This window comes from Rhinopithecus roxellana, chromosome 13 (assembly GCF_007565055.1).
Source record: "Rhinopithecus roxellana isolate Shanxi Qingling chromosome 13, ASM756505v1, whole genome shotgun sequence".
NCBI lineage: Eukaryota > Metazoa > Chordata > Mammalia > Primates > Cercopithecidae > Rhinopithecus > Rhinopithecus roxellana.
The window spans coordinates 16,085,871-16,112,930 of record NC_044561.1 but is presented as its reverse complement, the minus strand read 5'-3'; the positions used below and the strand labels follow the sequence as shown (position 1 = coordinate 16,112,930).

At 47.7% G+C, this 27,060-nt stretch overlaps 1 protein-coding gene across 2 annotated transcripts in view; it reads right to left on the bottom strand.

The window, feature by feature from the left end:
- LARGE1 (LARGE xylosyl- and glucuronyltransferase 1) overlaps window positions 1-27,060 on the bottom strand; it is a 634,203-nt gene that overhangs the window by 11,480 nt on the left and 595,663 nt on the right. For both annotated transcript variants that reach the window (XM_010371404.2, XM_030915190.1), the window contains one exon: window positions 18,660-18,938. In XM_010371404.2, the coding sequence (XP_010369706.1) occupies window positions 18,660-18,938 (279 nt within the window). The remainder of the gene's footprint in view (window positions 1-18,659; window positions 18,939-27,060) is intronic.

The window sequence follows — 27,060 nt, the reverse complement described above, 5'->3', positions numbered from 1 at the left end:
CTCCAACTGCAGCCCTGGCCATAGCAGATCAGGTGGACAGAGAGCCGATGAGAGAATCACCCAACTGGGTACTTTCAGGTTCCATTTTAGTGACTCCTCAACTCCTTGAATTTTCCAGACTCCAAGCCTTTAAAGTAGCCAGAGCCACCGTAGGCAGCCAGCACTGGTAAGACAGCTCTGGTATCCCCCTTGGGGGAAGGTTCTGTAAAGTCTTGCCTTAGTGCCTGGCCTTCCACTCTGCTCCTCTGAGCCGCGATTCTGCACGCCTGGGTTTGTCTGCCTTTTCCCTGCTCTGTGGCTGACACTTGGAAAGGGAGAAAGGCTCATGGTGGACCATAAATGGCCAAGTATCTAGTGCCATATGGCACAAGGACTTTTTTTTTGACATGGAGTCTTGCTTTGTCACCCAGGCTGAAGTGCAGTGGCGTGATCTCAGCTCACTGCAACCTCCGCCTCCCAGATTCAAGTGATTCTCCTGTCTCAGCCTCCTGAGTAGCTAGGACGGCAGGCGCATGCCGCCACATCCATCTAATTTTTGTATTTTTATTAGAGACAGGTTTCACCATGTTGGCCAGGCTGGTCGTTATCCGCCCGCCTCGGCCTCCCAAAGTGCTGGGATTACAGGTGTGAGTCACCGCGCCTGGCCAGCATGAGGTTTTTAATAAACACAGACTGGATTTGAACCCTGGCAAGGTGACTTTATGGGTCCTGCCATCCTGGGAAAGAGATTTAGCTCCTCACTACCTTTGGTCCCTCATCCCTAAAACGATGGCAATAACATCTACCTCCTGGAGACTGAACAAATCATATACTGCCACTTGACACATCTGGCCAGGGGCAGGCATGCTGTGACAAGTGGTCACTATTATACTGCAGCGCTATCATGACTCCCTGACTTGGATCTTCTGTGATCTCTTTCGGCCAGGACCTAGGAATTCATTCTGGCCTCCTGCGTGGACACTGACCTTTGGGTCTCAAGGTCATCATGGCTGTCGGTTTCTATCTCTAAAATGGAGAAAGCAGACTTTCCTGGGGAAGAGGTAGGCATTGTAAGGCATTTTGAAAAACCACTGAAAGTAGCAGCCTTCCGTGGCCATAAAACTGTCCATTGAAGGCTGGGACAGTGGCTCACGCCTGTAATCCCAGCCCTTTGGGAGGCTGAGGTAGGTGGATCACAAGGTCAGGAGTTCGAGACCAGCCTGGCCAATATGGTAAAACCCTGTCTCTACTAAAAATACAAAAATTAGCCGGGTGTGGTGCGGGTGCTGATAGTCCCAGCTACTCAGGAGGCTGAGGGAAGAGAATCACTTGAACCTGGGAGGCGGAAGTTGCAGTGAGCCGAGATTGTGCCACGGCACTCCACCCTGGGTGACAGAGCAAGACTCTGTCTCAAAAAAAAAAAAACAAAAAACAAACAAACAAACAAAAACCAAAAATCAAAAAACTGTCCTCCACTGCTGTATTATTAAAGTCACTTCACTCAACCAGACTTGGAGCGTGTGCATTAACAAGGACTAGAGCTGGCATGCAAAGAGGATTCACACCGTAAGGAAGTGACTAAGTCAGCCCAGGCCTGAATGGGACAAAACAGGGTGGCAGTCCCAGAAGGACACAGGACATCAGTAGGGCTTCGTACCACTGAATGATGAGGGGGAATCTGGATCAGGTCAGAATAAGGACAGTTTCCTAAAACCATCCTTGGTTAATGGATCTCACCAGCTCCCAGTAGAGAGGGGGTGGTTGGGATGGGCTGGAAGTTCATTTTGGAACCCTCTGAATATCATTTGCAGTTCACTCTTTACCACAGTGCTCACGTTCACTATATACCAAATACTATATAGCTGTCTCCCCACTATTCCAGAGGAGGTTCCTAAAGGACGACAGCAAGATATAGCGTGTGGCGAGCTCTACTTAGCCAGTCTGAGGGCTTAGAGGTTTGAGTCAGCCTGTCCTGGCCTGGATTCTTCTCCCACTTTGTCTGAATAATGTTAGTTTTCAAACATCCAACATTCCCTCCTCTATGGCCAGGTGTCTAGTGTCAGCTAGCACTCTCTTTTGTATCAAACCTGGATTAGATATGGGCAGAGCCAGGCTCTTTACCATTCCCCCTGGAAAGGTGGGTACCTTATCTATTGATTCTGGGTATTGGGGGTGGGATATATGGGTCTAAAGAATATCCCTGGACCAAGACAGCAAAGCCCTTGGAATCCCTGGGGCAGGGGGGAAGGTGTCCCTGTGCTGGTGGGTGGTTGCTACCCATTCAACAATCACCCAGCACCTATGATGTGCCAGGCACGTGAAGATACAGGGTGAAAAGAACAAGCAAAGTCTCTGCCCGCATGGTGCTTACATTCATATAAACATCTCAGGATGCTACAAGCCTAGGGACAAAATCTTTGTAAATGGGGTCCCAGACTATATTTGTAGCTGATTATTTTATAATACAATGCTATAGAAACAGAATAGAAGGCTGCGAGGGCAGAACTATAAAGGGAATGGGCAAAACATACAGACACATACACATATATATGCAATGGATACGGAGATCTACAAACATGGATGTTTGTATCTACATAAGGCTCAAGTTGCTATTATCATCAGTTGCTGTAGGAGCTGCTTCTTGGAGATTAATTCCTGCTAGAAAATAATTCCCCTTTCTCTGGGGGCAACCTGCCCTCTATACATAGAAGCAAGCTCTCAGAGTTCTCTGCCTGCCCTACCTGCATCCCTGGCAAGGGCAGGTTTTTTAGGATTGGACACTTGACCCAGGCTGAGCACATCAGTTTCTTACTCTTGGAAATTTGAATAGAAATAGAGGGAAAGCACTGACTTTCAGTGATGACAGATCATGCTCTAAAGACTTCTGAACTGCTGCAGAGGGGCCCAGAGCTACCCTGGTTAATTGTAGTCTTATCTGTTGGTTTTCCAAGTCCTAGTTTGATTTCATAAGATAACCCATCCATTATTTGCTTTGTTTTTCTTTGATTTGTTTTTATTTTACTTAAGCTACCTGGTATTGGTTTCTGTTGCCTGCAACTAAACAACCCTATCCAATATACTGGAAGACCCAAAGCAGACACATCCAGTAAGCAGCATGCCTCACAAATGCAGTCCTAGCAAGCCTTATTTCCCTCTGCATAGAAAGCACCAGATTCTGGAGTGCTTTCGGCAAACTCCCTTTAATCTCACTAAAATACAAACTGCCACAAACATGGATCTATCACCAGATAGCTCCATTTCAGACTCAGTTCAAGGAGGTTTCAATACTGATGTCCTGAAAAGGTCTCATTATGAAGTTGTTTCAGCAATAAAGAGACTTCATAGTACAAACTCTGAGCACATCTGTTTTTTGAGAAGGTAACGGCAGCCTGGGTCTTTCTGCTCTGTGTTGTTAGTACATCTTACCCTGGATGGGGCTTGCTGTCCTAGGGGTCAACAATTTGCAGCCATTAGTCCTCTGGAAAGTCAGTCCTGCAGAGGATGAAGTGCAGTCTTCCAGGAACAATGAGGCAGGACGATGAGCGAGAAAGCTGGGCGAAGAGCCAGGAGACCTGAATTCTAGGTCCACCCTGAGAAGCTGAGTGACTTTGGGTCACTCCATTACTCTTTAGATTGCTAAATTTAGATTATTAAGATGGGAGCTTTGGAAGACAGTCAGGTGTAGTGGTAACAGACCAGGCATCTAGCTCTGACCCTACTAGGCTGTCTTCTTGGGCAAATTGCTTTCACTATTTTGAGTCCTGGGGTTGATGCATTTGTAAAATATGTTGATGAAGATAAACACAGTGCTTGTGGAAGGGCTTGCTACAATGCCTGGCACACATTAAGCACGGGGTACATGATGCCTATGATGGTTCCTTTTCTGTATCAGATGGCCCGGGCTATGGTTCCCAGTTACTTGGTCACGTACTAGTTTAGACACTGCTGTGCAAGTGTTTCATAGATGCATTAAACTGCAATTACTTTTGCACCAACCTAATAATTAACATGTATAATCAGTTAACTTTAAGGAAAGGAGATTTCCCTCGATAATGTGGGAAGGCCACATCTAATCAGTTGAAGGCCTTAAGAACAAAAACTGGGCCAGGTGTGGTGGCTCACACCTGTAGCACTTTGGGAGGCCAAGGCGGGTGAATCACGAGGTCAGGAGATCGAGACCATCCTGGCTAACATGATGAAACCCCATATCTACTAAAAATACAAAAAAATTAGCCAGGCGTGGTGGCGGGCACCTGTAGTCCCAGCTACTCGGGAGGCTGAGGCAGGAGAATGGCGTGAACCCAGGAAGCAGAGCTTGCAGTGAGCCGAGATCGTGCCACTGCACTCCAGCCTGGGTGACAGAGCGAGACTCCATCTCCAAAAAAAAAAAAGAGAACAAAAACTGAGCTTTCCCAGAAAAGATGGAATACTGCCTTAGGACAGTAACATAGAAACCCTGCCTCAGTTTCCAGCCTGCTGGCCTGCTCTGTGAATTTCAGACTTGCCAACCGCACAACTGTGTGAGCCAATTCCTTAAGCTCTATCAATCTATCAGTACATATATCACTATCTAGCTCTACATATTGATACATATATTACTATCCATAGAATATACTATATATATATATCTCCTATTGGCTCTGTGTCTCTGGAGACCCCTGAGGACTGTGATGGTAAGGCATGCTGCTTCCTGGGTCTGTCTACTGTGGGTCTTGTAATATATTGCTTAGGGTTGTTTAGTTGGAAGCAACATAAATTAATACCAAGTAGCTTACCCAAAATAAACACTGTCCTGATTCTGACCTGGTCCGGATTCCTCCTCATCATTCAATGATCCCAAGCTCTGTTGATGTCCTTCTTGGACTGTCACGCTGTTCTTGTCCCCTACATGGGCCTGAGCTGACAGAGTCACTTCCTTATGGTCTGACTCCTCTTTGCAGACCCTAGTCCCTGCCTATGCACAGGTTCAAAGTTTTGTTGCCCTTGTCTTGTCCAAGACACCTGCAAAAACATTCACAAACCTACTACAGTATATTGGATCAAGGAATTATTATTATGATTATTATGATTATTATTTTGAGACAGAGTCTCGCTCTGTCGCCCAGGCTGGAGTGCAGTGGCCGGATCTCAGCTCACTGCAAGCTCCGCCTCCTGGGTTCACGCCATGCTCCTGCCTCAGCCTCCAGAGTAGCTGGGACTACAGGTGCCCACCACAACACCCAGCTAATTTTTTGTATTTTTACTAGAGACGGGTTTTCACTGTGTTAGCCAGGATGGTCTCGATCTCCTGACCTCGTGATCCGCCCGCCTCGGCCTCCCAAAGTTCTGGGATTACAGGCGTGAGCCACCGTGCCCAGCTGGACCAAGGAGTTCTTAAAACAATCTACATAACTCAGAACCTTGCTGATACAACAGGAAACCCTGTGAATATAAGTGACTTGGGGCCAGCCAGCAGCAGCTTCCAAACCTGATTGCTCCTCTCTCTCTCCTGACTTGTGCACATTCTGCAACCTCTTCCAACCACAGGTTCCCCATGTGTACATGGAGACAATAAAGGCTTATCTCTCATCTCTCAGGGCTCTAGAGCCCAAAGCAGTGGCCGACTTAGAATTAACTCATTGAACAAACAAGTCCCCTTCCCCTTTCACAGCTGAGCCTACTGGTGCATCCAAGGCAAGAGAATGGGCGAGAGTGAAGGAGGATTCAGAAAAGTCGACATACTACTTACAGCCAGGGAGGACTTCTGCTTGCTCATCTACAGAAACAGAGCTTATGAGATCTCAGTCTCTAGCCAGTCCTCTGAGACCCTCTCTGTGTCAAAAATAGTTCAGGTGTTGCTCACACAGTAAATTCACCTCTTCCAGCCTGTGAGCTAACCAGTGGGGAAACTGAATTTGAGAAAGTTATCTTCCAAAGCCCCCCAACCTCCTCTTCTGTGTATCTTTCTTCCCCAAGCCCCTGCTCTCAGCTCACTCACGTATGTGAATAGTTCATATCCTCTTTTGCTCCAATCTGGCAAAACTGGCAAGCAGGGGAGAGGATGTGAGTGAGCAGTGAGGCTTCCTATGCCAACTGAAGGGGTAGGGATGGGTGCAGAAGGTAGGCTTGCCCGGGTTCTGCATAAACCAAAGAAACAGCATGGATGGAAGGGCAGAGTGTTAGCTGGATGGGTTTCCCTGCAGGATGCAGTGTTCAAAGAACCATTTTGGGGCCGGGTGTAGTGACTCACGCCTATAATTCCAGCACTTTGGGAGGCCAAGGTGAGCGGATAACCTGAGGTCAGGAAATCGACACCAGCTTGGCCAACATGGTGAAACCCTGTCTCCATTAAAAATACAAAAAATTAGCCAGGCATGGTGGCGCACACCTATAATCCCAGCTACACAGGAGGCTGAGGCAGGAGAATCACTTGAACCAGGGAGGTGGAGGTTGCAATGAGCCGAGATCGTGCCACTGCACTCCAGTCTGGGCGACAGAGTGAGACTCTGTCTCAAAACAAAAACAAACACAAAGAAGCAAACAAAACTCACAAAGAACCATCCTGACAGCAGAGAGCAGCCCTCCCAGACAACGAATCTGTCACCAAGTTTGTTCTCAGACTTCTCAGCCTCCAGAACTGTGGGGAATACATTTCTATTCTTTAAAAATTACCCAGTCTTCGGTATTCTGTTACAGCACCACAAAATGAACTGGACATACTACAAACCCAATTTGATGTCATCTTCAAGAAAACAAAATTAGAAAAATAATCCATCACTGAGGTTAAGAAAATGAGAGAGCACAGTCAAGTTAAAGCAGGGACAAAGGATTCTAGAATTATCTCCTGTTTGTGTCTTTCTAAACTGGGTGGTTCGGGGGGCAAACTCAAGCCGCTGCAGGGCCAGGCCAGTGATGTGGATAATGGTGTGGGCTGGTGGGGATAGAGCAGGGTGCTCAATGGCAGTGGATGCCAGGCTTCTGCGTGGAGGAGACAAAAGGGAGGGGAGAGAGCAGGGGATGGGATAAACAGGAGAGCCCATGCTCAGCTGCTCCTCAATTCCAGCTGTGTGCCTGACATATGGGATTGGAGCCACAGAGTCTGATATTTCAAGAGGCGCCAACTGAAATTATCTTCAACTCACTTGAGGGCTGGGTATATTTCATGGCATGCCAGTTTGAAGGGAGGCTGAAGAGTGAGAAAAAAGAGCATGATCTTTTTAATCAGATGATATAGATTCCATCTTAATTCCACCACTTCACTAACTGTGCAATTGTGGGCCATTGTCTTAACACCCTGGGCTTTTGTTTCCTTATCTTGATAATAATAAATGCTTTATGGACTTGGTGATTAAGAGAACGAAGATAATACATTCATCAATTAATGAATATTGATAAAGCCAAGACCTAGACGCTGGGTACAGAGCTAAATGAACAGATATAACCTTTGTCCGTGCATAGCTCACAGTGTAGGGAGGGAGGAAGACAGAAGCATACTCCTCTCTGGGTGCAGAGTCATGGAAGACTTCTCATCACTGAGATGTGTTCCAATCAAGAAGCAGGAGTTAGCCAGTCAGGAAAGGGTGTTCCAGGTTATTTGCAAAGCTCTGATAATGAGGAAGCATATAGGATTGGAGAAACTGAATTTCTTAGCACCTGCCTGGTATATTGTAGGTGGCCGATAAATGATAATAAATGCTTACATGCATTGAGTATCAAGCCCCATGCTAAGTGCTTTATATGCATTACTTCTCTTAATCAGTGCAACCTATGACTTACGTACTCGTGTTTTCAGTTTAACGATAAAGACAGTAAAGTTCTGAGAGGTTAACAAGTAACTACCACACAGCTAGTACTTATCGTCATGATCATATAATGATGCTAGTAAAGTCTGCACCAGCTTAAAATTAAGCACGAAAGATCAATAGTCAATAAAGATATATTGGGGCCAAGTGTGTTAATGCGGGGATTGTGTCTGTCTTCCCAACCCTGCAACTGGAACAATGAACTTCTTTGAGTTCATGGGTCAAGGCAGTGGTGGGAGAGTGGTTGGGAATGGAAAAAAGGGAGAAGGCAGGAGGCTACGATGTGTGTACCTATGCTCCTTAAATGCAATCTCATCCACATGGCAGATTCCACCTTGAAGAAGCAAACTGTGGCGGAGGTCAGAAAACAAAGAGTATTATGAGATTAGGAACATGTGTACTGATCCTACATGTCACTGGCTGACTGAGCCTCCTATACTGGCTATTTCCTTTCATTACCATCCATGAGTTTCTCAAACTACTATAATCTGTCTTTGACTCTATGATCTGGCCAAAGTCAGCAATGTCCCCTCACTGTCAAGTCTAATAGATTTGTTTATTCTCACCTCGTTTGAATTCTCTGCATTTAGCACTAACGACCACTCCTACTGGCCCCTAATTCTGAAGGCATCTTTCTCCTCTCTCTTGTTCTCACCAGGGTAACTGCCGTTCAGCCCACTGGATGCTGGTAACCATTTGGGACCTCTTGTGGCCCCTACTCCTTGGGCAGGGGTTGGGGAATTCCCCATCTCTGCTGTGCAAGTTTCCATGCCTGTAACAGCAGAGCCCATGCTGACTTCTTTGTGGTGTGGCAATACATGGCTGAGGCCAATGCTGACAAGCGACAAACTATCGGGAATCGCAGAGCTGAAGGCACTGGGGCTGCTGTCAGAATGCCAGGAGAAAGCCACACTTGTCAGCTCTCAGAGCCCTGGGTTTCCACAGCCCTGTTCTGCAGCATCAAATGTCAGAGAGCCCACTGTTTAATGAAACCTGAGTCATAAGGAATCCATGGGGTTCTCACACAAGTTCCCAGGGACTCCTATGAAAGTTACATTAGAAGGGGATGGGAGGAGGTAAAGAAACCTGTGCTGGAGCGTGCATCTGTTTCAGAACCCTGGAACAGTATCGATTTCTCTCAAGGCTTGCTGCACAGGCAATTAGAAAAACTGGCCTCCCCGCACCTCCCTTCCCCACCTCCGTGGGCCTTGATGTGTCTCCCTTGATGCTCCCCTTCACGTTGGGTCTGCATCTTCTTTGGGACTGGTTCATCCTAGGCTGTTTCGCTCATTGGTGGTGGCTGCCTGCGCATGCACCTATTAGCCCTGCTGGGCTTGAGATCTGGGGTGAGCCTCTGTTCATGGTTACGTTTCCAGGTCCCGCACAGTGCCAGGCAAACAGTAGGCGCTCAGTAAGTGTACAGGGAATGGAGGAATCTATTTACAATTGCCCTATGTGGTAGAGAGGATGGGACTGTGAAGAGGGCTCTCTGGAAGTGACAAAGACCTGAGTTGACATGATAGCTCTGCCATTTAAATACCTATGACCTTTGGGCAAACTTACCTTCTGTGTTTTAATTTCACTTGTATAATGGGAGTAAAAGCACTTATCTTTGACTAGGTTGTCATAAAAAAGATAACATTTGCCCAGGGCCTAGCACAGCACCTGCCACGAGAGAGGGCACTTATAAACAGTGTTTTTTCCTTATTTGGTCCTTTACAGATGGTCATGCACTCATATTCTGATGGATGCTCGTAAGAAGTGGATCAGCCAGTGGCAGTCAAACACAAAGCAGAGGCCCGAGTCTGAGGTGCACTATCATTTTCTTATTTCAGCTTATTCCTGGCAAGGTATGTGGGCATGAACCAGTGAGCTCATGATGTGCGGTGAGGAGCAGCAGGGCCAGTGCAGCCACAGGTGTGATCAACCAGTGAGAGGCAAAGAAGGGCACACATGCGTGTGTGCATGCGTGTGGGTGCCCATGTGACTTTGGGAGACTACGAGAAGCCCTCTTGTCTCCAGCTGTCCCTCACAGCCGTTTAAACTGACATAACAGTGCTAGACGTAAGCACTGCTTTTGACCAGCGCAATGGGAAATCATGTGAATGACACCGGAGGATTGGGCAACCTACCTCAGGGTGACAACCCGTGGGCAGAGAGGAAGGAAGGAGCCATCTGTGCTGCTCACTCTGGAGGCAGATCTCAGCACAGCCCCGTCCTCCTCTTGTCTCATCCCTAAACATAAAAGCCAGGGAGTAGGATTTGCTCGATTCTATGCCAGTTGTCTAGGAAATGAGTTTTTGGCAGACTGGCTTCCAGGAGCTATGTGGCGACAACAGCAAGGACTTGCAAACAAGGGAGACAGGGCGGCCCACATAGTGCCACTGTAGAATATACACGTCATACACGAGGTCACACATGAGCATGGCCTCTGAGAGCCAGAAGGGCTCCCAGGCATGAGCAAGATCCGGTGGCTCCTTAATGGATGGCGTTAAGATTTTCTGAGGGAGAACCTGTCAGTCAGAGAGGGGCAGGTGAGAAAGAGAAGCTAAGAAGCTTTTGGGGCAAATTTTACAAATAACCAGTAATAACGATTGCCACAGTTTACTGAGCACTTGACTATGTGCAAGGCTCTGGGATAGAGAGTCTGTCGCCATCATCTCAGTAACAGTCAACATTCCTCTCTAATTACCCCACTGTCCTGATGTTTACTGTTACTAATAACAGCTAAACACTGTAGAGCACTTGCCATGTGCTGGCATAGAGTTAAACCCTGGCTGGGGATCACGGGGAGCCTGACACTAAGGAGGGCAGCTGTGCGGCACACTGCCCGGATTCAGAGACCACCTGCGTGGACACTCACCAGCTCATACTCTTGAACACATTCCATCTTTGTGCCACAGTTTTCTCCTCTGTGAGCCGGGGACTGTATTAGTACCTGTGCTGTGCGACTTTGTAAGAACTACGTGGATTATCTGGTGCAAAGATTAAAACAGTTCCCTAGTGGATAGGATACACTTGGCAAATGCAAGCCACGATGACAGTCATGGCCATCATGATGAAGAGAAGATGGGCCTATTGGGCAACTGGATCAATAAACAGGCTAAGCATAGAACACCTATGGGTAAGCCTAAGATGAGCCAGTTATCCTTTTTCTTTCTTTCTTTTTTTTTTTTTGAGATGGAGTTTCTCTCTTCTTGCCCAGGCTGGAGTGCAATGGCGTGATCTCGGCTCACTGCAATCTCTACCTCCCAGGTTCAAGCAATTTTCCTGCCTCAGCCTCCTGAGTAGCTGGGATTACAAGCATGCGCCACCATGTACAGCTAATTTTTGTGTTTTTAGTTGAGACGGCGTTTCTCCATGTTGGTCAGGCTGGTCTTGAACTCCCAACCTCAGGTGATCTGCCCACCTTGGCCTCCCACAGTGCTGGGACTACAGGCGTGAGCGAGTGTGCCCAGCCCGCCACTTATCCTTTTAGTACTGCTGTGCCCGTGGGCATGTTACTTAGCCTGAACATCCTCATTTGTAAGATGAATTGCGGTAGGCTTTAATGGTAAAACACAGGTGAAAGGGCTCCTAACAGTGCTTGGTGCATAGTAAGTGCTCAATAAATGTTAAATGTTATAGATACAGCAGAGTTAAAACAATGAATGAGCCCAAGGAAATGTCACCTGGTAATGTCTCCGGGCAGACAGCCAGTCAGCTTCGCCTGGTGCCACCTCTACCTGGATTTGTTCACGTGTCTGCACTCATTCAACAAGTATTTATAGAACAACCACGATGTGCCAGGGAAAATGTGAGGGGTAGGTGGTTAGATGTCAAGCCGGGGAGAAAAGAATCGAACAGAAAGCTGGCATTCCTACACAGTGTCAGAATATAGTCTCTACCCAGTGTGGCACATTTGTCCTCAAGAGGGGTGCTGGGTGCGGTGGCTCACGCCTGTAATCCCAGTACTTTGAGAGGCAGAGGTGGGCGGATCACTTGAGGTCAGGAGTTCGAGACCAGCCTGGCCAACACGGCAAAACCCCGTCTCTACTAAAAAATACAAAAAAATTAGCCAAGTGTGGTGGCACGTGCCTGTAATCCCAGCTACTTGGGAGGCTGAGGCAGGACAATTGCTTGAAACTGGGGGGCGGAGATTGCAGTGAGCCAAGATCACGCTATTGCACTCCAGCCTGGGCGGCATAAAACTCTGTCTCAAAAAAAAAAAAAAAAAAAAAAAAAAAAAAAAAGGGTTTGTCCCCAAGAAGGCAAAGGCAGTGAGGACAGTAGAGGTACTTTACATTTTGGGCATGGATTAAAGATGAGGATTCCTCACGCCTGTAATCCCAGCACTTTGGGAGGCCAAGGCGGGCGGATCACCTGAGGTCAGGAGTTTGAGACCAGCCTGGCCAACATGGTGAAACCCCATCTCTATTAAGAATACAAAAATTAGCCGGGCGTGGTGACAAGTGCCTGTAATCCCAGCTACTCAGGAGGCTGAGGCAGGAGAATCGCTTGAACTGGGGAGGCAGAGGTTGCAGTGACCGACATTGCACTCCAGCCTGGGGACAAGGGCGAGACTTCATCTCAAAAAAAAAAGAAGATGAGGATTCTGCAGGGTCAGCGAAAGGTCGGAAACCTGTACCAGTCTCATGAATGTGGAAAGTCTCAGTAGAGTGAAGCTGTCCAGGTCCTGGAAATGCCACCATGTCTCAGGCCCTTCTCGCTCCTCATTTAGAGACCTTCAGTATGCACCCACATCGGGCCATTCGCTTGTTAGTTTAAGCTCCTGTATCTCTCAGCCTCATATCTGTGTGAATCCTGATGCTAGCAATGGCACATACAGTTGCAATGACCACCAGGGTGCAAACCTCTGAGGGCCAGAACTTTGTCTCCCCTGTTCACTGTTCTAGCCCCAGCACCTGAAACAGTGCCTGGTCACGCAGACACATGGAACAAAGAATGTTTCGGGCATTCCTGGGTGCTTTCCAAATACTATCAGCTCTAATCTTCTCAGTTCCTTAAGAACTGGGGAAGAGGAAAACGCAGTATGATTCCCATTTCACAGATAAAGCAAGTTAGAGAGGTTTAGTGCATTTCCCAAGGTTAAATAAATTCCAAATAAAGAGTACTCAGCATCAGTCAGTCACGGTGGTTCACGCCTGTAATCCCAGGGCTGTGGGAGGCTGAGGCAGGAGGATTGCTTGAGCCCAGGATTTTGAGACTAGCCTGGACAATATGGTCTGGGTTATGTTTATTTTTCTAAAAGGAAATTTAAAAATTAGCTGGGCATGGTGGTATACACCTGTAGTCCCAGCTACTTGGGAGGCTGAGGCAGGAAGATTGCTTGAGCCCAGGAGTTCGAGGCTGCAGTAACCTATGAGGGCACCACTGCACTGCAGCCTGGGTGAGAGAGGAAGACCCTGTGTCTAAAAAGAAGTAAAGGAAAGAAGAAGGAAAGGAAAGGAAAAAGGAAAGGAAAGGAGAAAGGAAACATGGAAAGAAAGAGAAAAGGAAAGAGAGAGAGAAGCCGGAAGCAGTGGCTCTTGCCTGTAATCCCAGCACTTTGGGAGGCCTGGGAGGGCGGATCACTTGAGCCCAGGAGTTCAAGACCAGCCTGGGCAACACAGCGAAACCCTGTCTCTACAAATGGTTAAAAAAAAAAAAAAAAAAAAAAAAAAAGGCCGGGAGTGATGGTGCACGGCTATAATCCCAGCTACTGGGGAGACTAAAGTGGGAGAATCACTGGAGCCGGGGGAGGTTGAGGCTGCAGTGAGCCATGATTGCACCATTACACTCCAGCCTGAGCAAGAGAGAGAGAGAGAGAGAGAGAGAGAGAGAGAGAGAGAGAGGAAGAAACATGGAAAGAAAGGAAGAAAAGAGAGAAAATGAGAAAAGAGAGAAAGAGAAAGAAAGAGAGAGAGAAAGAAAGGAAGGGAAGGAAAGGTGTGGAGGGGGGAGGAGAAAAAAAGGGGAAGGGAAAGAGGGAAGGGAAAGGGAGGGAGAGTCCTCTGCACTGAAATGCAGGTCTGAATGACGCCCAGGGACAGCAACGTCACCTACAATGTAGTATACTACCTGGCACATAGTACATACTCGCTACATCGTTTTTGAAAGAATGAGTATCAATATATAGTTTCTCATTTTCAGAAAGAGAAAAAATGTTGATGGTCACATGAAGCTACCCAGGCTGTACAGAAGGTGGCAGAGTTTGCAATGGCAGGGGTTGGGTTGGGGCAGGGGCCTAGCACAGAAGTCCTATCAGAAGCCCAATACGGAATAGGCCAAGGGGCAGAAAATGAACTCCTGCTGGGCACCCACCATAACCCCACAGGAGGCTATGATTAGCTCCTATGTTAACTGAGGAAGTGAAAGAATGGGGAGATGAAGCAAGCAGCCCCCAAGTCACACACTTGATTAGTGCTGTGGAACCTGGCTTCAAAGGCAAGCCTGCGCAACCTCTGTCATGCCCCGCTGACTTTCACTTGACATTTCTGAGATCAAGAGTGAAAGCTGGACATCCAGGAGCTCATTCTTTAGAAAAAGCAGGTGAAGGGGCTGGAAGGAGATTTTAGTGAAACTCTGCAGCTACTGTCCATGCATACAGCTGATTCCATTATTTTCCAATTGATCTGTTTGTTATGGCTGTACTATTAGCTTGTTGGTAAGCAACTGCTCAAAGAGCTAAGATGCTTAACTTTTTTTGGTAACTAAGTAGAACCCCAAAAAGGGTGATATAATTAAGTGTTTGGGGGTACAAGCTGAGGGCTGCCAGTCAGCCTGCTCTGGTACCCTGGAGGTTTGGGAGTAACCTGGCCCCTTCGACAGAGTGAGCAGTCTGGCATGGAGGAAAGCTGCTTTCTTCCTCCTCTAACGCTAACATTTAACCTCTCTGGGGCCTCAGTTTGGTCACCCGTAATGGTGGTTACCTTAAAGAGCAGTGTGAAGAACAGAGGTAATGACAGAGCGCAACTGGCAGGGTTTCCGGTGCATGGTAAGGGCTCAATAACTTGTAACTGTCATCTTTTTCATAATTCAAAAATGTGTTTTTTTGAGATAGGGTGTTGCTCTGCTGTTCAGGATGGAGTGCAGTGGCACAATCATGGCTCATTCTATCTTCCATTGCCTGGGCTCAGGCGATCCTCCTGTCTCAACCTCCCGACTAGCTGAAACCACAGGCGTGCTCCACAATGCTTGGCAATTTTTTTAATTTTTTTTTTTTTTTTTTTTTTTTTTTTTTTTTTTTGAGATGGAGTCTCACTCTGTTGCCAGGCTGGAGTGCAGTGGTGTGACCTCGGCTCACTGCAACCTCCACCTTCCAGGTTCAAGCGATTCCCCTGCCTCAGCCTCCTGAGTAGCTGGGAATACAGGCGTGTACCACCATGCCTGGCTAATTTTTGGTATTTTAGTAGAGATGGGGTTTCACCATGTTGATCAGGATGGTCTCGATCTTCTGACCTCGTGATCCACCTGCCTCAGCCTCCCAAAGGGCTGGGATTACAGGTCTGAGTCATGGTGCCCTGCCAATTTTTAAAAGTTTTCATAGCTATGGGGTCTCACTATATTGCTCAGGCTGGTCTCAAATTCCTGGGCTCGGGCAATCCTCCCGCCTCAGCCTCCTAAAATGCTGGGTTACAGGTGTTAGCCACTGCACCTGGCCAATATTAATATCTTGACAGAGCTTGGGTATTTTGTGGGAGATCAGTGCTGAGGAAGTCAGTTTCTAGAAGGGTCTGGGGGCTTCGTTGGAGTCCTCAGCTGCCACAGCAAACAGCACCCTTAACCTTAGCTCACACCAGTGATGCTATGGTGTGTACAAGAGGCATCCACTGGTAACGTCTGGATCAGAAACGAATCTGTCGACTCACCTGAAAAAATGTCCCTGAAGCCAAGGGTAAGTTGATGTGATTACTTCATATGAAAAGAACAGTGCCTGCTTATTTGGGACTTCAAAGAGAATCACATTCCTCATTGATTCTCATAAATACTCTGGTGCCCTAGGAATTGTCTAGGTCAGTGGTTACACTCCGATCGTTTGGGGTGGGGTTGTGAGGGGTCAAGGCAGCCTGAAGACACATTTGGTAGGCCTCAACAGCATTGGAAACAATTTTTTTGCTCCAAATCATCATCCAAAACCAATTTTTAAAAATTAGTTGCCAACATTAAAGAAAACATTTCGTATGAAAATCCAGATTCCCAACTCCTCTTGAAAAATAGGAATACCCAGTAAGCTTCCCTGCCTCCCTAAAGCAATAATTGTACAATTGTGTGGAGAGATGACTGGCTCCTTGAGACCAGGGCTCCGGTCTCTCTATTGAATTGTACTCAGCATTCTTGGGAAAAGTCTGGGAAGAAGGTAATAAAGTTTTAAAAGCAATTTGCAATATTTCAAAACCTCTGAGAGGAACCACATACCTTCTTGTGACAAGGTGGCTAAGGCCAACTACCACCTCAAGTGACTCTGCATTAAGCAAATGCTAAGTAGAAGGACACACGAGCTACTTCACATCAAGTAGGGTCTGCATTAGCAGTGAACGATGTCTTTAATCAATAAAAACATAGAAAGACAAAGAAAAAAAAACCCAGCCTATTCATGTGTATGGTTTTTAAAAACATGATGCCCACGAGGTCAAATAATTAAACAGTCCTTGCACAGGGAGAATAGAGACCACAGACTCATATGGGGCCAGCTCACTTTCGATTGGTTGGAGCGAAGGAAGAGTCCCAGAGGGGTGGAGGGCGGGCAGGGGTCCAATCCTGAAGCCTCTTTTCTTGGTCTAGGGTGGCACTCACTCCCATCATCTATCTGTTCCCTTGGGAGCCTGTCATCCCGCAAGCTGCCCAAGTTTCAGAATCTGCAGGGATCAGAGGCTGCAAGCCCTATCTGGCCACATGGGGGCACCCTGGCTCCACACACTGGATTCCAAGACCCAGCAGGCACTGGCACAGGTGCTGGGGCTGGAGGGAGCGTTCCCTTTCTGCAGCCTGGCGGTTCAAGGGTTAAGGCTGATGGTGCTGGGTACCACAGCACCTTCCATCCCTGATTCAGGGTCATGCTGCCTAGGGGTAGCTCACGTTACTGTTTTTAACAGAGTCTGGTAGGGACTCCTCCCGCCCTGGGGGAAGGATTGACACTAGGAAACCCGAAGATGTCCCTGGAAGGACATGGACTCAGAAGCCGGAGAGAGAGCACAGGCCGCCTAACTTTGCTCCAGAGAGCGCAGGGCACGGAGGGTACGCAGACTAAACCGATGCTTTGGCTCCTCTACAGAAGGTTTAAACACTCCTAGAAGCTCTTTTAAGAGAGAAAGAGACAGAGGCAGTAAGAGAAAGATACTAAGAGACAGAGAGAGAGAGTCAGAGGGAGGGAGGGAGAGCAAGAGAACAAGAGAGAAAGAAATCAGACCCTGTCTGGTTTGGGACAAATAGAAACCCCAGCGCAGGCCAACAATGTGCAGCAGCATGACCGGCAGGCCTGGGGCTGCAGACGCTGGTTCACACCCTGGCGCAAGCTCTCTGGACTTGAACTGTTATTTTGCTTGTCTGAGCCCCACTCTTCCTCCCTGTAGAATGCAGGTAGCTATACCTGCCTCTGGGGCTCGATGTGCAGAACCGATGGGATGATATATGCAAATCACCTCTCATGGTACCTGGATCTAGGCAGGCACTCACTCGGTATAGGCCTAATTCATGCTGACCAATGGCAGTAAATAAAGGATTTTTTTTTAAATGTCACTGCACCATGATACCGTGTAACTTTAGTTTTCTTGTGTGAAATGGGACCTTTGGGCCATGTGACTTCCAAGGTTCCTATCAGTCCTAATTGTATACTATTCTATAATAAACGCACTCTTCACACAGTCATCCATCTAAGCCTTCCATTAGCCGAGTGCTTTCTCTATCTGCTGACACCCTGTCCCACGACGTCGGGGGAGCTGGAAAGGGACACTGCAGATTCACAGAAGCAGTCGTGATGGTGCTTACGTACTTGGCTCTGCCGTCAGACTGGCTGTTTCGACCCCAGCTTCCCTTTACTAGATGAGTAACCCTGGGCCAGCGGCTCCTGGTCTCGGTCCCACAGTTCCCCATTTAGAAAAGGAAGGTCATATTACCACCCATGGCAGGGGCTCTGGGGGAGGAAATGAGATCCTATCTGTGAAGCACTCAGAACAGTGTCTGGCACACAGCAAGCACTTCCATAAGTACTAGGGCATCATCATCACTTAGATTTGTTTAAAAGGCTGGGCAATAAATCTTTCTTGGGTTACATGAAGGTTGTCTGGTCTAAAACTGGAAGAAGGAGGGTATGTTTTCTTTTATTATTATTATTTGAGACGGAGTCTTGCTCTGTCGCCAGGCTGGAGTGCAGTGGAGCGATTTCGGCTCACTGCAACCTCCGACTCCCTGGTTCAAGTGATTCTCCTACCTCAGCTTCCCAAGAGCTGGGATTACAGGCTCCCGCCACCACGCTCGGCTAATTTTTTTTGGTATTTTTAGTAGAGAGGGGGTTTCACCATGTTGGCCAGGATGGTCTCGAACTCCTGACCTCGTGATCTGCCTGCCTCAGCCTCCCAAAGTGCTGGGATTACAGGCGTGAGCCATCGCGCCCGCCTGAGGAGGGTATGTTTTCATAGATGCTACAGAAAAAGCAATAGACTGGCAGGCAAAAAGAGATGCTTCCTGGACCAAGCTCTGCTATCAGCATTTCCTTCTGCAAACTCAGGTTGCAGTCTGTTCACTGAGAACTCTATTGCTGGGTGGCTGTGGGCAGTTCCCTTCCGTTTTCTGGGTCTCTGCTGCCCCATCTGGAAAAGAAAGCTGTTGGACTAGACGATGACCCTAAGGGCCTTCTGGTCCTGGCACTGCAAGGCCCTATGTGCCTTCTGGCCTGATGGCCAGGCCCCTGCAGGTCCTTACCTGAGGTACTCATAGAGCCCATACATGGGCAGGAAGTCAATGTCAGACAGGAACATGTAGGGAGTGCTGATGTGCTTCATGGCCACGTTGCGCAGCAGGTTCACAGGGTAGAACTGGCCCTCCTTGTACACGATGTGGTAGCCCACGTTGTGGCGGCTCATAAGCACCTCGGAGCCCTGCGCGTAGCGGAGGAACTGCTGGGCCTCGGCGTCTGACAGGTAGAGGGCCAGGCTGATGGGCCCCTCCCAGTGCTTGCAGATGGCCTCCAGCATCTGGAGCCTGGAAGAGACAGGGAGGGTGAGCCACGGGACCTGGGCCATCCATGCATCATCCACCCGGCCTGTCGTGGGGCTTTGCCTCCAGTGATGCTGGATCAACCAGCTGTGGATCAAATCCCTGCTTTCAACGTGACTCATTCAGTTCCTTTACCTATAAAACAGGCATCAACACACCTTGCTGGTTCTCGTCCTTCCCTGCTTCCAACTGAACATGTGATATCAAGTCGTATCCCACTATAAGCCTTGGACTCCTCATTTCAAAGCTGGGTGGTGAGTATATTAAATGATCTGAAGACCCCCTTCCAGCCCCAAAGTCCTATACTTGTCTCTCTGCAAACGTATAAAACAGTTCTGCTGATCTCCTAAGACAGTGACCAGCCAGAGAGGACTTAGACAAACTAAGAGGCCACTAAGTTACAGGAATGGTAAAATAAACAGTAAACACAAGAGCAACAACAACTATAATAGAAGATGTGCTGCAATGTGCCAGGAGCTTCCGAGAATTCTCTCAACAACCCCAGCACTAGCTGTCATTCTCCCCATTTTCCTGATGGAGGAATGGAGGTGCCATAGGTTCAGTCGGCTCTGCCTCTTGCACTGAGAGGTTAGACATGTGGAGACAGGTACCGTGATGGGACCTTGGAGTCAGTGAGAAAAAAATAACACTAACAAAGGGAATAGAAAAACATGTGAATGTTGAAAACGAAAGTCTACCTGGGGTGATGCCATCTTCATCACTGTCTTCAGAGCCCTTACTACCCCAGGGCACCAGTCAACTTTGCAAAGCTACCTGAGAGATGCTGAGCCAGGGAGAGGGGGGGTTGTTTGCAACAGAGGGTTCTGCAAAAATGTCTGAAGATAAATCTATAAAGATATTTTCTTTCAAAGGTGTTAGAAGTGTCTGGTACATAAAATCTATGGCGAAGCAACAGTAAAAGCCTACCTGAATTGTTTTTCCTTACCCAGCAAGAGGTACGTAATCAGCAGTCTCCTGGTCAGAATGCCCACTTTATTCGGACCATTACCAGGAAATCGATTGCATGCATTTCCATGCTTCTAAACAAAAGGAAATGGGCACACCTATGTTTTTTCAGTGGCCTTTTTGATGACTTCCAGAGTTTTCTCTCAGTAATTCTGTGAATTGGCACTGCCCAGATTAGCTTTCTCATTCAATTGGGAGGGTTAAGATATTCACCAGTGCAAAATGCTCTCCATTTCTCATCCATTATAATGCTTGCTAACCAAATTGACCAGAGCCATTTCTTACAAAGGCACTGCATTCCCCATGACGCCTAATGGCACCGAACTTTGTGCCAGGCTTTTGCTGCGGGGGCCTGCCCTCTCCTGGGCTCTGAGGATCTGCAATTTTGAATTATGCCTCCTGTACCTGTTTCACCTTCTGCAAATGTGGGGGACTCTGTGCTTCACGAGAGGCCATTTGTACAAATCCTCTGAGAACTGGAGAGCAAAAGGCAAGAATAATTTCCAGCATGTAGACATGAGACCTGCTGAAGGAAGTGGGCGGGAGGAGGGGGGTTTGGCTGGGCATGAAGAGAGGACCACCTCTTGGGATTCTCCCATTGGCTTGGTTTTCGCCTCTGTGTCTCAGTTTTCCAAGAAAGGAACCCTTCCCCTGCCCCGTGACCTGCCACAGTCCCTCTCCTAAGCTCAGTCAAGAGTTTAGAGTAAGAACACAGAGGCCAGGCGTGGTGGCTCACGCCTATAATCCCAGCACTTTTGGAGGCCAAGGTGGGTGGATCGTTTGAGGTCAGGAATTCAAGACCAGCCTGACCGACATGGTGAAACTCCATCTCTACTAAAAATACAAAAATATTAGCCAGGCGTGGTAGCACACACCTGTAGTCCCAGCTATTTGGGAGGCTGAGGCAGGAGATACTCAAGAGGCTGAGGCAGGAGAATCGCTGGAACCCTGGGGGGCGGAGGTTTCAGTGAGCTGAGATTGCACCATTGCACTCCAGAGTGAGACTGTCTCAAAAAAAAAAAAAAAAGTAGAGAAAAAATACTCAAGGTTTTCAGAAGAAAGGTGCTCTGCACGTGAAAAATAAGTCGAGCTTTAGAGATAACGCAGCTGGATGTTGTCCTGTGGAACCTCCACAAGTGAGATGGAATGGTGACACAATGCACTGCTGTTTCTACGTCCCCCAGCCCCAATCTCTCCAATCTTTAGTCCCTTAGAACCAACCTTCCTGCCAGGACCTGAATAACTGTGACAAACGGAGCTTTCTATAAAGGATGGTAATATTTAAGGTGTGATCATGATCTCAGTCATCTCTCCCTTTACCTGCTGCTTGCCATGTCTTTGCCACACTGTGGCTATCACATTTAATCCTCATAGTAACTATAACATTGAGATTCTTATCACCATCTTACAGGCAAGGAAGCTTAAGGGGATGAAATAACTTCTTTCAAGTCACCCAGTCACAAAGTGAAGGACCTAGATTCACATTCGGGTCTACCTAACCCCAAAGCCTGGATCCAAGTCATTATTTAATATGGATTGGAGTTAGGCTGAGAACAAAGTTCCCAAATACCTTAGCTTCATTGCCTGTTTCCCCAAGTAAGAGTATGTTCTCCTCCTGGTGTCAGTGCCTCCCTACTCCTTCCCCTCCTCAGTCCCTCTTGGTATCTGTCTCAAAGTTTCACAATCCCCTCGGCCCTCTCCTTAGGTTCTATTTCTGCCTCTGAAACATGTCTTCACCTAATACAAATTTGTTATTTCCAATGCATCAGGTATACTACACAGACAAGGGGCCTAGGCACCTGCATTTCAGCAGCTTTTATTCTAGTGGGGAAAAAAGACAAATCAACAAACCAGAGGTTTGATTAGGGAGGTGATTAGGTTATGAAGGTGGAACTCTCATGAATGAGGTTCATACCCCTTTTCTTTTACTTTTTTTTTTTTTTTTGAGACTGAGTCTCACTCTGTTGCCCAGGCTGGCGTACGGTGGTGCGATCTCGGCTCACTGCAACCTCCACCTCCCACGTTCTCTCCCCTCGTCTGTTCCCTAAGGGTCGTCCCAGTGCAGTTCTTGCTGATGCCAAGCTCTGTGGCCAGGCTTTCTTTCGCTGGATGAGTCCATGGAAGAGCTGACCCTAAACCCAGAAGGCCTGCCTCTGTCCCATGCTGGTTCCCACCTCCCCATGGAGACCACCATTGCTTCATCTAGGGAGGGGCGGGCAAAGGCTCACAAATGTCTGGCAGATCTAGAAACAGGCGAGGGCTACTCCATAGAGTCTCACTAAGGCTGGAAGCCTCACACAGTCTGTGTAGTCATAAAGGAGCAGGTAGGGAGATGGCTGGGTCAGAAACCCAGAAGACCAGGGCTGGAAGGAATTCTAGAGCATCGGTAGGACCAAGCAGCCCAGGCAGTGACCACCCAGTGTCTGCTGGGATAGGGAACTGACACCCACCAGGGCAGACCATTCTAATCTGGTGCACGGCCCGTGAGGCAGGCTGCGCAGCATATCACACAGCGTGTAACTGTAGGTTTTGGGGTCAGAGAGACCTGGAGTTGTCCTCTGAGCTGTGTCAGTATTCCTGGGCAAGTGACGGTTCTTTGGGCTTCAATTTCCACATATGTATTTTGGGGATAATAATGCCTTTGGTAGATTACAAAATAGCCATAAATCATCCCTCTCCCTCTGTCCATATCCTCTGGAAATAATCTCCCACGTGAATTCTGGCCACATGACTTGCTTTGGTCCATGGGCTGTTAGTAAGCACGACATGAGCAGAGGTGAGATAACGGGCTTGTGCCTGCTGCCACGTGAACTAGCCCTACACCACCTTGCCCTGGTGTAACCCTGGTCTCTGCTGATAGCCAGACAACCCCCCAGAAAGCTACCTAGTTTACGGCAGACACGCGAATGAGCTCAGCAGAGTCTAGCCCACACTGCCGATCCAAAGAATCACAAGCTCATTCCAGTTCTTGTACTAAGCTGCTAAGACTCAGGGCAGTTTGTGAAGCAGCAACATCTAGTTGGATTTGAGGATTAAATGAGTTAATGGTACAAAGTGTCTGGTGCAAAGCTAGATATACAGCAGGTACTCGGTATACGACAGCTGTTATTTCCTCCTTAGGTGCTATTTCTGCTTCTGAAACATGTCTTCACCTAATACAAATTTGTTATTTCCAATGCATCAGGTATACTATACAGACAAGGGGCCTAGGCACCCGCATTTCAGGAGCTTTTATTCTAGTGGGGAAAAAAGACAGTCAACAAACCAGAGGTTTGAATAGCGGGGTGATTAGGTCATGAGGGTGGAACTCTCTTGAATGAGATTCGTGTCCCGCCGACTTTTTTTTTTTGAGACTGAGTCTCACTCTGTTGCCCAGGATGGGGTGCAGTGTTGCGATCTTGGCTCACTGCAACCTCCACCTCCCAGGTTCAAGTGATTTTTCTGTCTCAGCCTCCCGAGTAGCTGGGATTACAGGTGTGTGCCACCACGCCTGGCTAATTTTTATATTTTTAATAGAGATGGGATTTCGCCATGTTGGTCAGGCTGGTCTCAAACTCCTGACCTCAGGTGATCTGCCTGCCTTGGCCTCCCAAAGTGATGGGATTACAGGCATGAGCCACCACATCCAGCCTTCATGCCCTTTTAAGAGGCCCAGGAGCTAGCCGGCTCCTTCCACCATGTGAGGACATAGTGGTGAGGCACTCTCTGTGAGCCAGGAAGTGCATCCTCACCAGACACCAAATCGACTGAAGCCTTCATCTTAGACTTCCAACTTCCAGCACTGTGATAAATACATTTCCATTGTTTATATATCAAATAATTTATGGCATTTTGTTACAGCAGATAATGAGAAGGATCTGGCATTGTGAAAAGTCTGGGGGAAAGCTTTCCAAGAAGAGGGGATGGCCCTTGGGGTAACAATGGGCTCAGCATGTTCAAGCTGGAAGAGACATGACCAGTGTGGGTGCAGCACAGGACAGTGAGGGGCAGAGGTGAGATGAAGGTATGAGGGGTTGTACAGATGCCAGGCTGGATGGGCCTTGAAGACTACAGCAGGCAGGTGGGACACTGTTCCACATGTAACAAGAAGTCATCTGAGGGTTTCAATGATGTGACCTGAGTTACATTTTTAAAATATCACTCTGCCTGTTACATGGAGAAAAAATTACCTTTCGCTCTCTAGAACGGTCAGTGCTTTCAAATGTAAGCTTGTTTAAGATCACCTAGGGGGCTTACTAAAACCCCCATTTCCAGGCCCCACCCAAGAGATTCTGGTTCAGGAGGTCTGGGGTGGGGTCTGAGAATCTGTATTTCTGATAAGCTCCCATGCAATGCTGTGTTGCTGGTCCCAGGAGCAGGCTTGAAGCAACACTGTTCTAAAGAGTGGGGCCCTGTGAGCCCAGCGCATTCTCTCTCCTTCACTCACAGAGAGCAGAGAAGTGACCCGCCATTCCCATGAGGCCCCGCAACTGTAGTCAACACTTAACATCTTTGTCAAAGACACACTAAAGCACCAGGCTCTCCCTGGACAGGTGTCAGAAGACAGGTGACCCCCTCGTGATCAGCTCCCTCTGTCCCTTCACCACTGGTGTCTTCTGCTGGGACGGGAGGGAAGGGTGCTGAGCTGCTGAAGGAGAAGCAGATCTCCTGGCTTCACGGCCACGGTTGCAACGTTCACTCTTTCTGAACGGAATTCCAGAGAGAGCTGGGCACGGGAGCGCGAAGGCCGGCTCTCCTAATTCGTTGTGGCATTCACGTAGACCCTACTTCTGACTCGAAGGTTTACAAACACATCTGAAACGTTTCTTAAATTAAAAATCAATCTAACAGGCACCAGTCAGCGTGCTGCATCGTAATCGGATGTGTTGACAGAGTGGAAGTGGCTGCAGGAATTTCTACCATTCTTCATCAGCCTGCAGTGCCACTTTATAATTTTTAATTGCGGCCCGCTAAGCACCTCTCATTAGGGCTTGGAATCCCTTCGGTTCTCTTGAGATATTGTCCTGATGGCGATACATGTCACAATACAGGAGTGGGTATCGTGTGTCTGCTACACTTGGGCTGTCCAGGCTTTAAAGGGAAGACCGCTATGGTCGGTGCTTGCTGCAGACGTGAGTGGGGACCAGACTTTTTTTTTTTGAGACAGAGTCTTGCTCTGTCGCCCAGGCTGGAGTGCAGTGGCGCGATCTCGGCTCACTGCAAGCTCCACCTCCTGGGTTCATGCCATTCTCCTGCCTCAGCCTCCTGAGTAGCTGGGACTACTGGCACCTGACACTACGCCTGGCTATTTTTTTGTATTATTTTTAGTAGAGATGAGGTTTCACTGTGTTAGCCAGGATGGTCTCCATCTCCTGACCTAGTGATTCGCCTGCCTCGGCCTCCCAAAGTGCTGTGATTACAGGTGTGAGTCACCGCGCCTGGCCACAGGCTTTCTTTTAAATGGATTGTGTCTGCAGTCCAGACCAGAAGGATGGATCCCACTGGCAACAGAAGGAGGGACTCGGTTTTGCCTGTATTCTCTTCTTGCTAACAAGTGTATACAGAAGGATGGGTTTGAGCTGTTAATAACTAGAAACATGTTTGTTCTACTTGTTTGCAAATTCCAGATAGCAAATTCTATAGCCAGCAGAGAGGTGAGAAACATTAAGAGAAATTAATATTTGTTCACATTAACTACTTACTAGGCACTTTACATCTTATTTTGTAGAACACAGACAAGAATCAGTGAATTTAGCGACATTATCAACATCTCATAGATGAGTCAAGTGAGGCTCAAAAAAGGGTAAGTAAGTTGTTCAAACTTACACAGTTAGGAAGTGGCACAAGTGCAGTTTGAATCCAATTCTTGCTTTTTTTTCTTTTCTACTACATCACTTTACCTGTCCTAAATAAGTATCACGTGCACATGCCTGCGTAAGAACGTTCAGGTCTAGCCAGTATTTACTGGATGTCAAATACGTGCTCAGGGCTTTTATAGAGGATCTCTTATTTACTCCTAACCAGGACCCTATGAGGCAAGTAATTTTAACCTTCTTTTATAGGAGGAAACAGAAACCCAATGATGTTAAGTGACTTGCCCAGAACACCAGCTGAGGATTGAACGAGTTGGTGGGATTTGAAGCCGGGGCTCTCTGTCCTTTCGATTCTGGTCAACAGTACTGGTATCATTTAGGGAGCCTCTGAATGTATGTCAGGACTAAGCACTGGGCATGCCTTCTCTCATTTGATCTTTACAACAACCTTGAGGATAATGAGGATAATGATATAATTATCACTTTCAGAATACAGATGAAGACACAGAGGCTTAAAGAAGTTCAGTGATGCACTTTGGGAGGCCGAGGCGGGAGGATCACGAAATCAAGAGATTGAGACCATGCTGCTCAACGTGGTGAAACCCCATCTCTACTAAAAATCCAAAGTTAGCTGGGCGTGGTAGGTGTGCGCCTGTAGTCCCAGCTATTGGGAGGCTGAGACAGGAGAATCGCTTGAACACAGAAGGCGGAAGTTGCAGTGAGCTGAGAGATTGCATCACTGCACTCTGGCCTGGCGACACAGCAAGACTGTCTGACAAAAAAAAAAAAAAACCAAAAAAAAAAGTTAAGTGACTTGTCCAAAAACAAAGTGACAGGGCAACAAACAACCCACAGTGCCTGACTCCAGGGACCAAGTGTCCTTCATTGTTACGCTACTCTTTACTTTGATTAGAAAGTATATCAGATTTCTTTGGTAGCCACTGGCCACTAATCTTGACTCAGAATATTTTGCTGATAATCTGAATGCATTATCAGGAGGCTTGAATGCCACAGAGAGCCAGCGATGGTTGGAGAGACGGGCACCTGGCTTCAAGTGAAACCCTCTCATTTGCACGGATTATAGTACCTGAGTTTCAGGTAGCTCACGGGAGGGGCCAGGTGCAGTCAAAAGAGACCAATCCAGACCATCATTCAGCACTGATGTGGAGTATTCGATTTTTTTTTTTTTTTTTTACTATAAATGCCATGGAGGAGAAGGAAACACACATGTGGAAAGAGGGACTTCTGTGGTGAGGTGACTTCCTGATGTGGCTGCTTAGTGGCGGGGAGCCTGGGTGTCCAAACTGAAATTTGGGTGAGAAGCCAAAGGGACGTGAGAATTTTAGGGG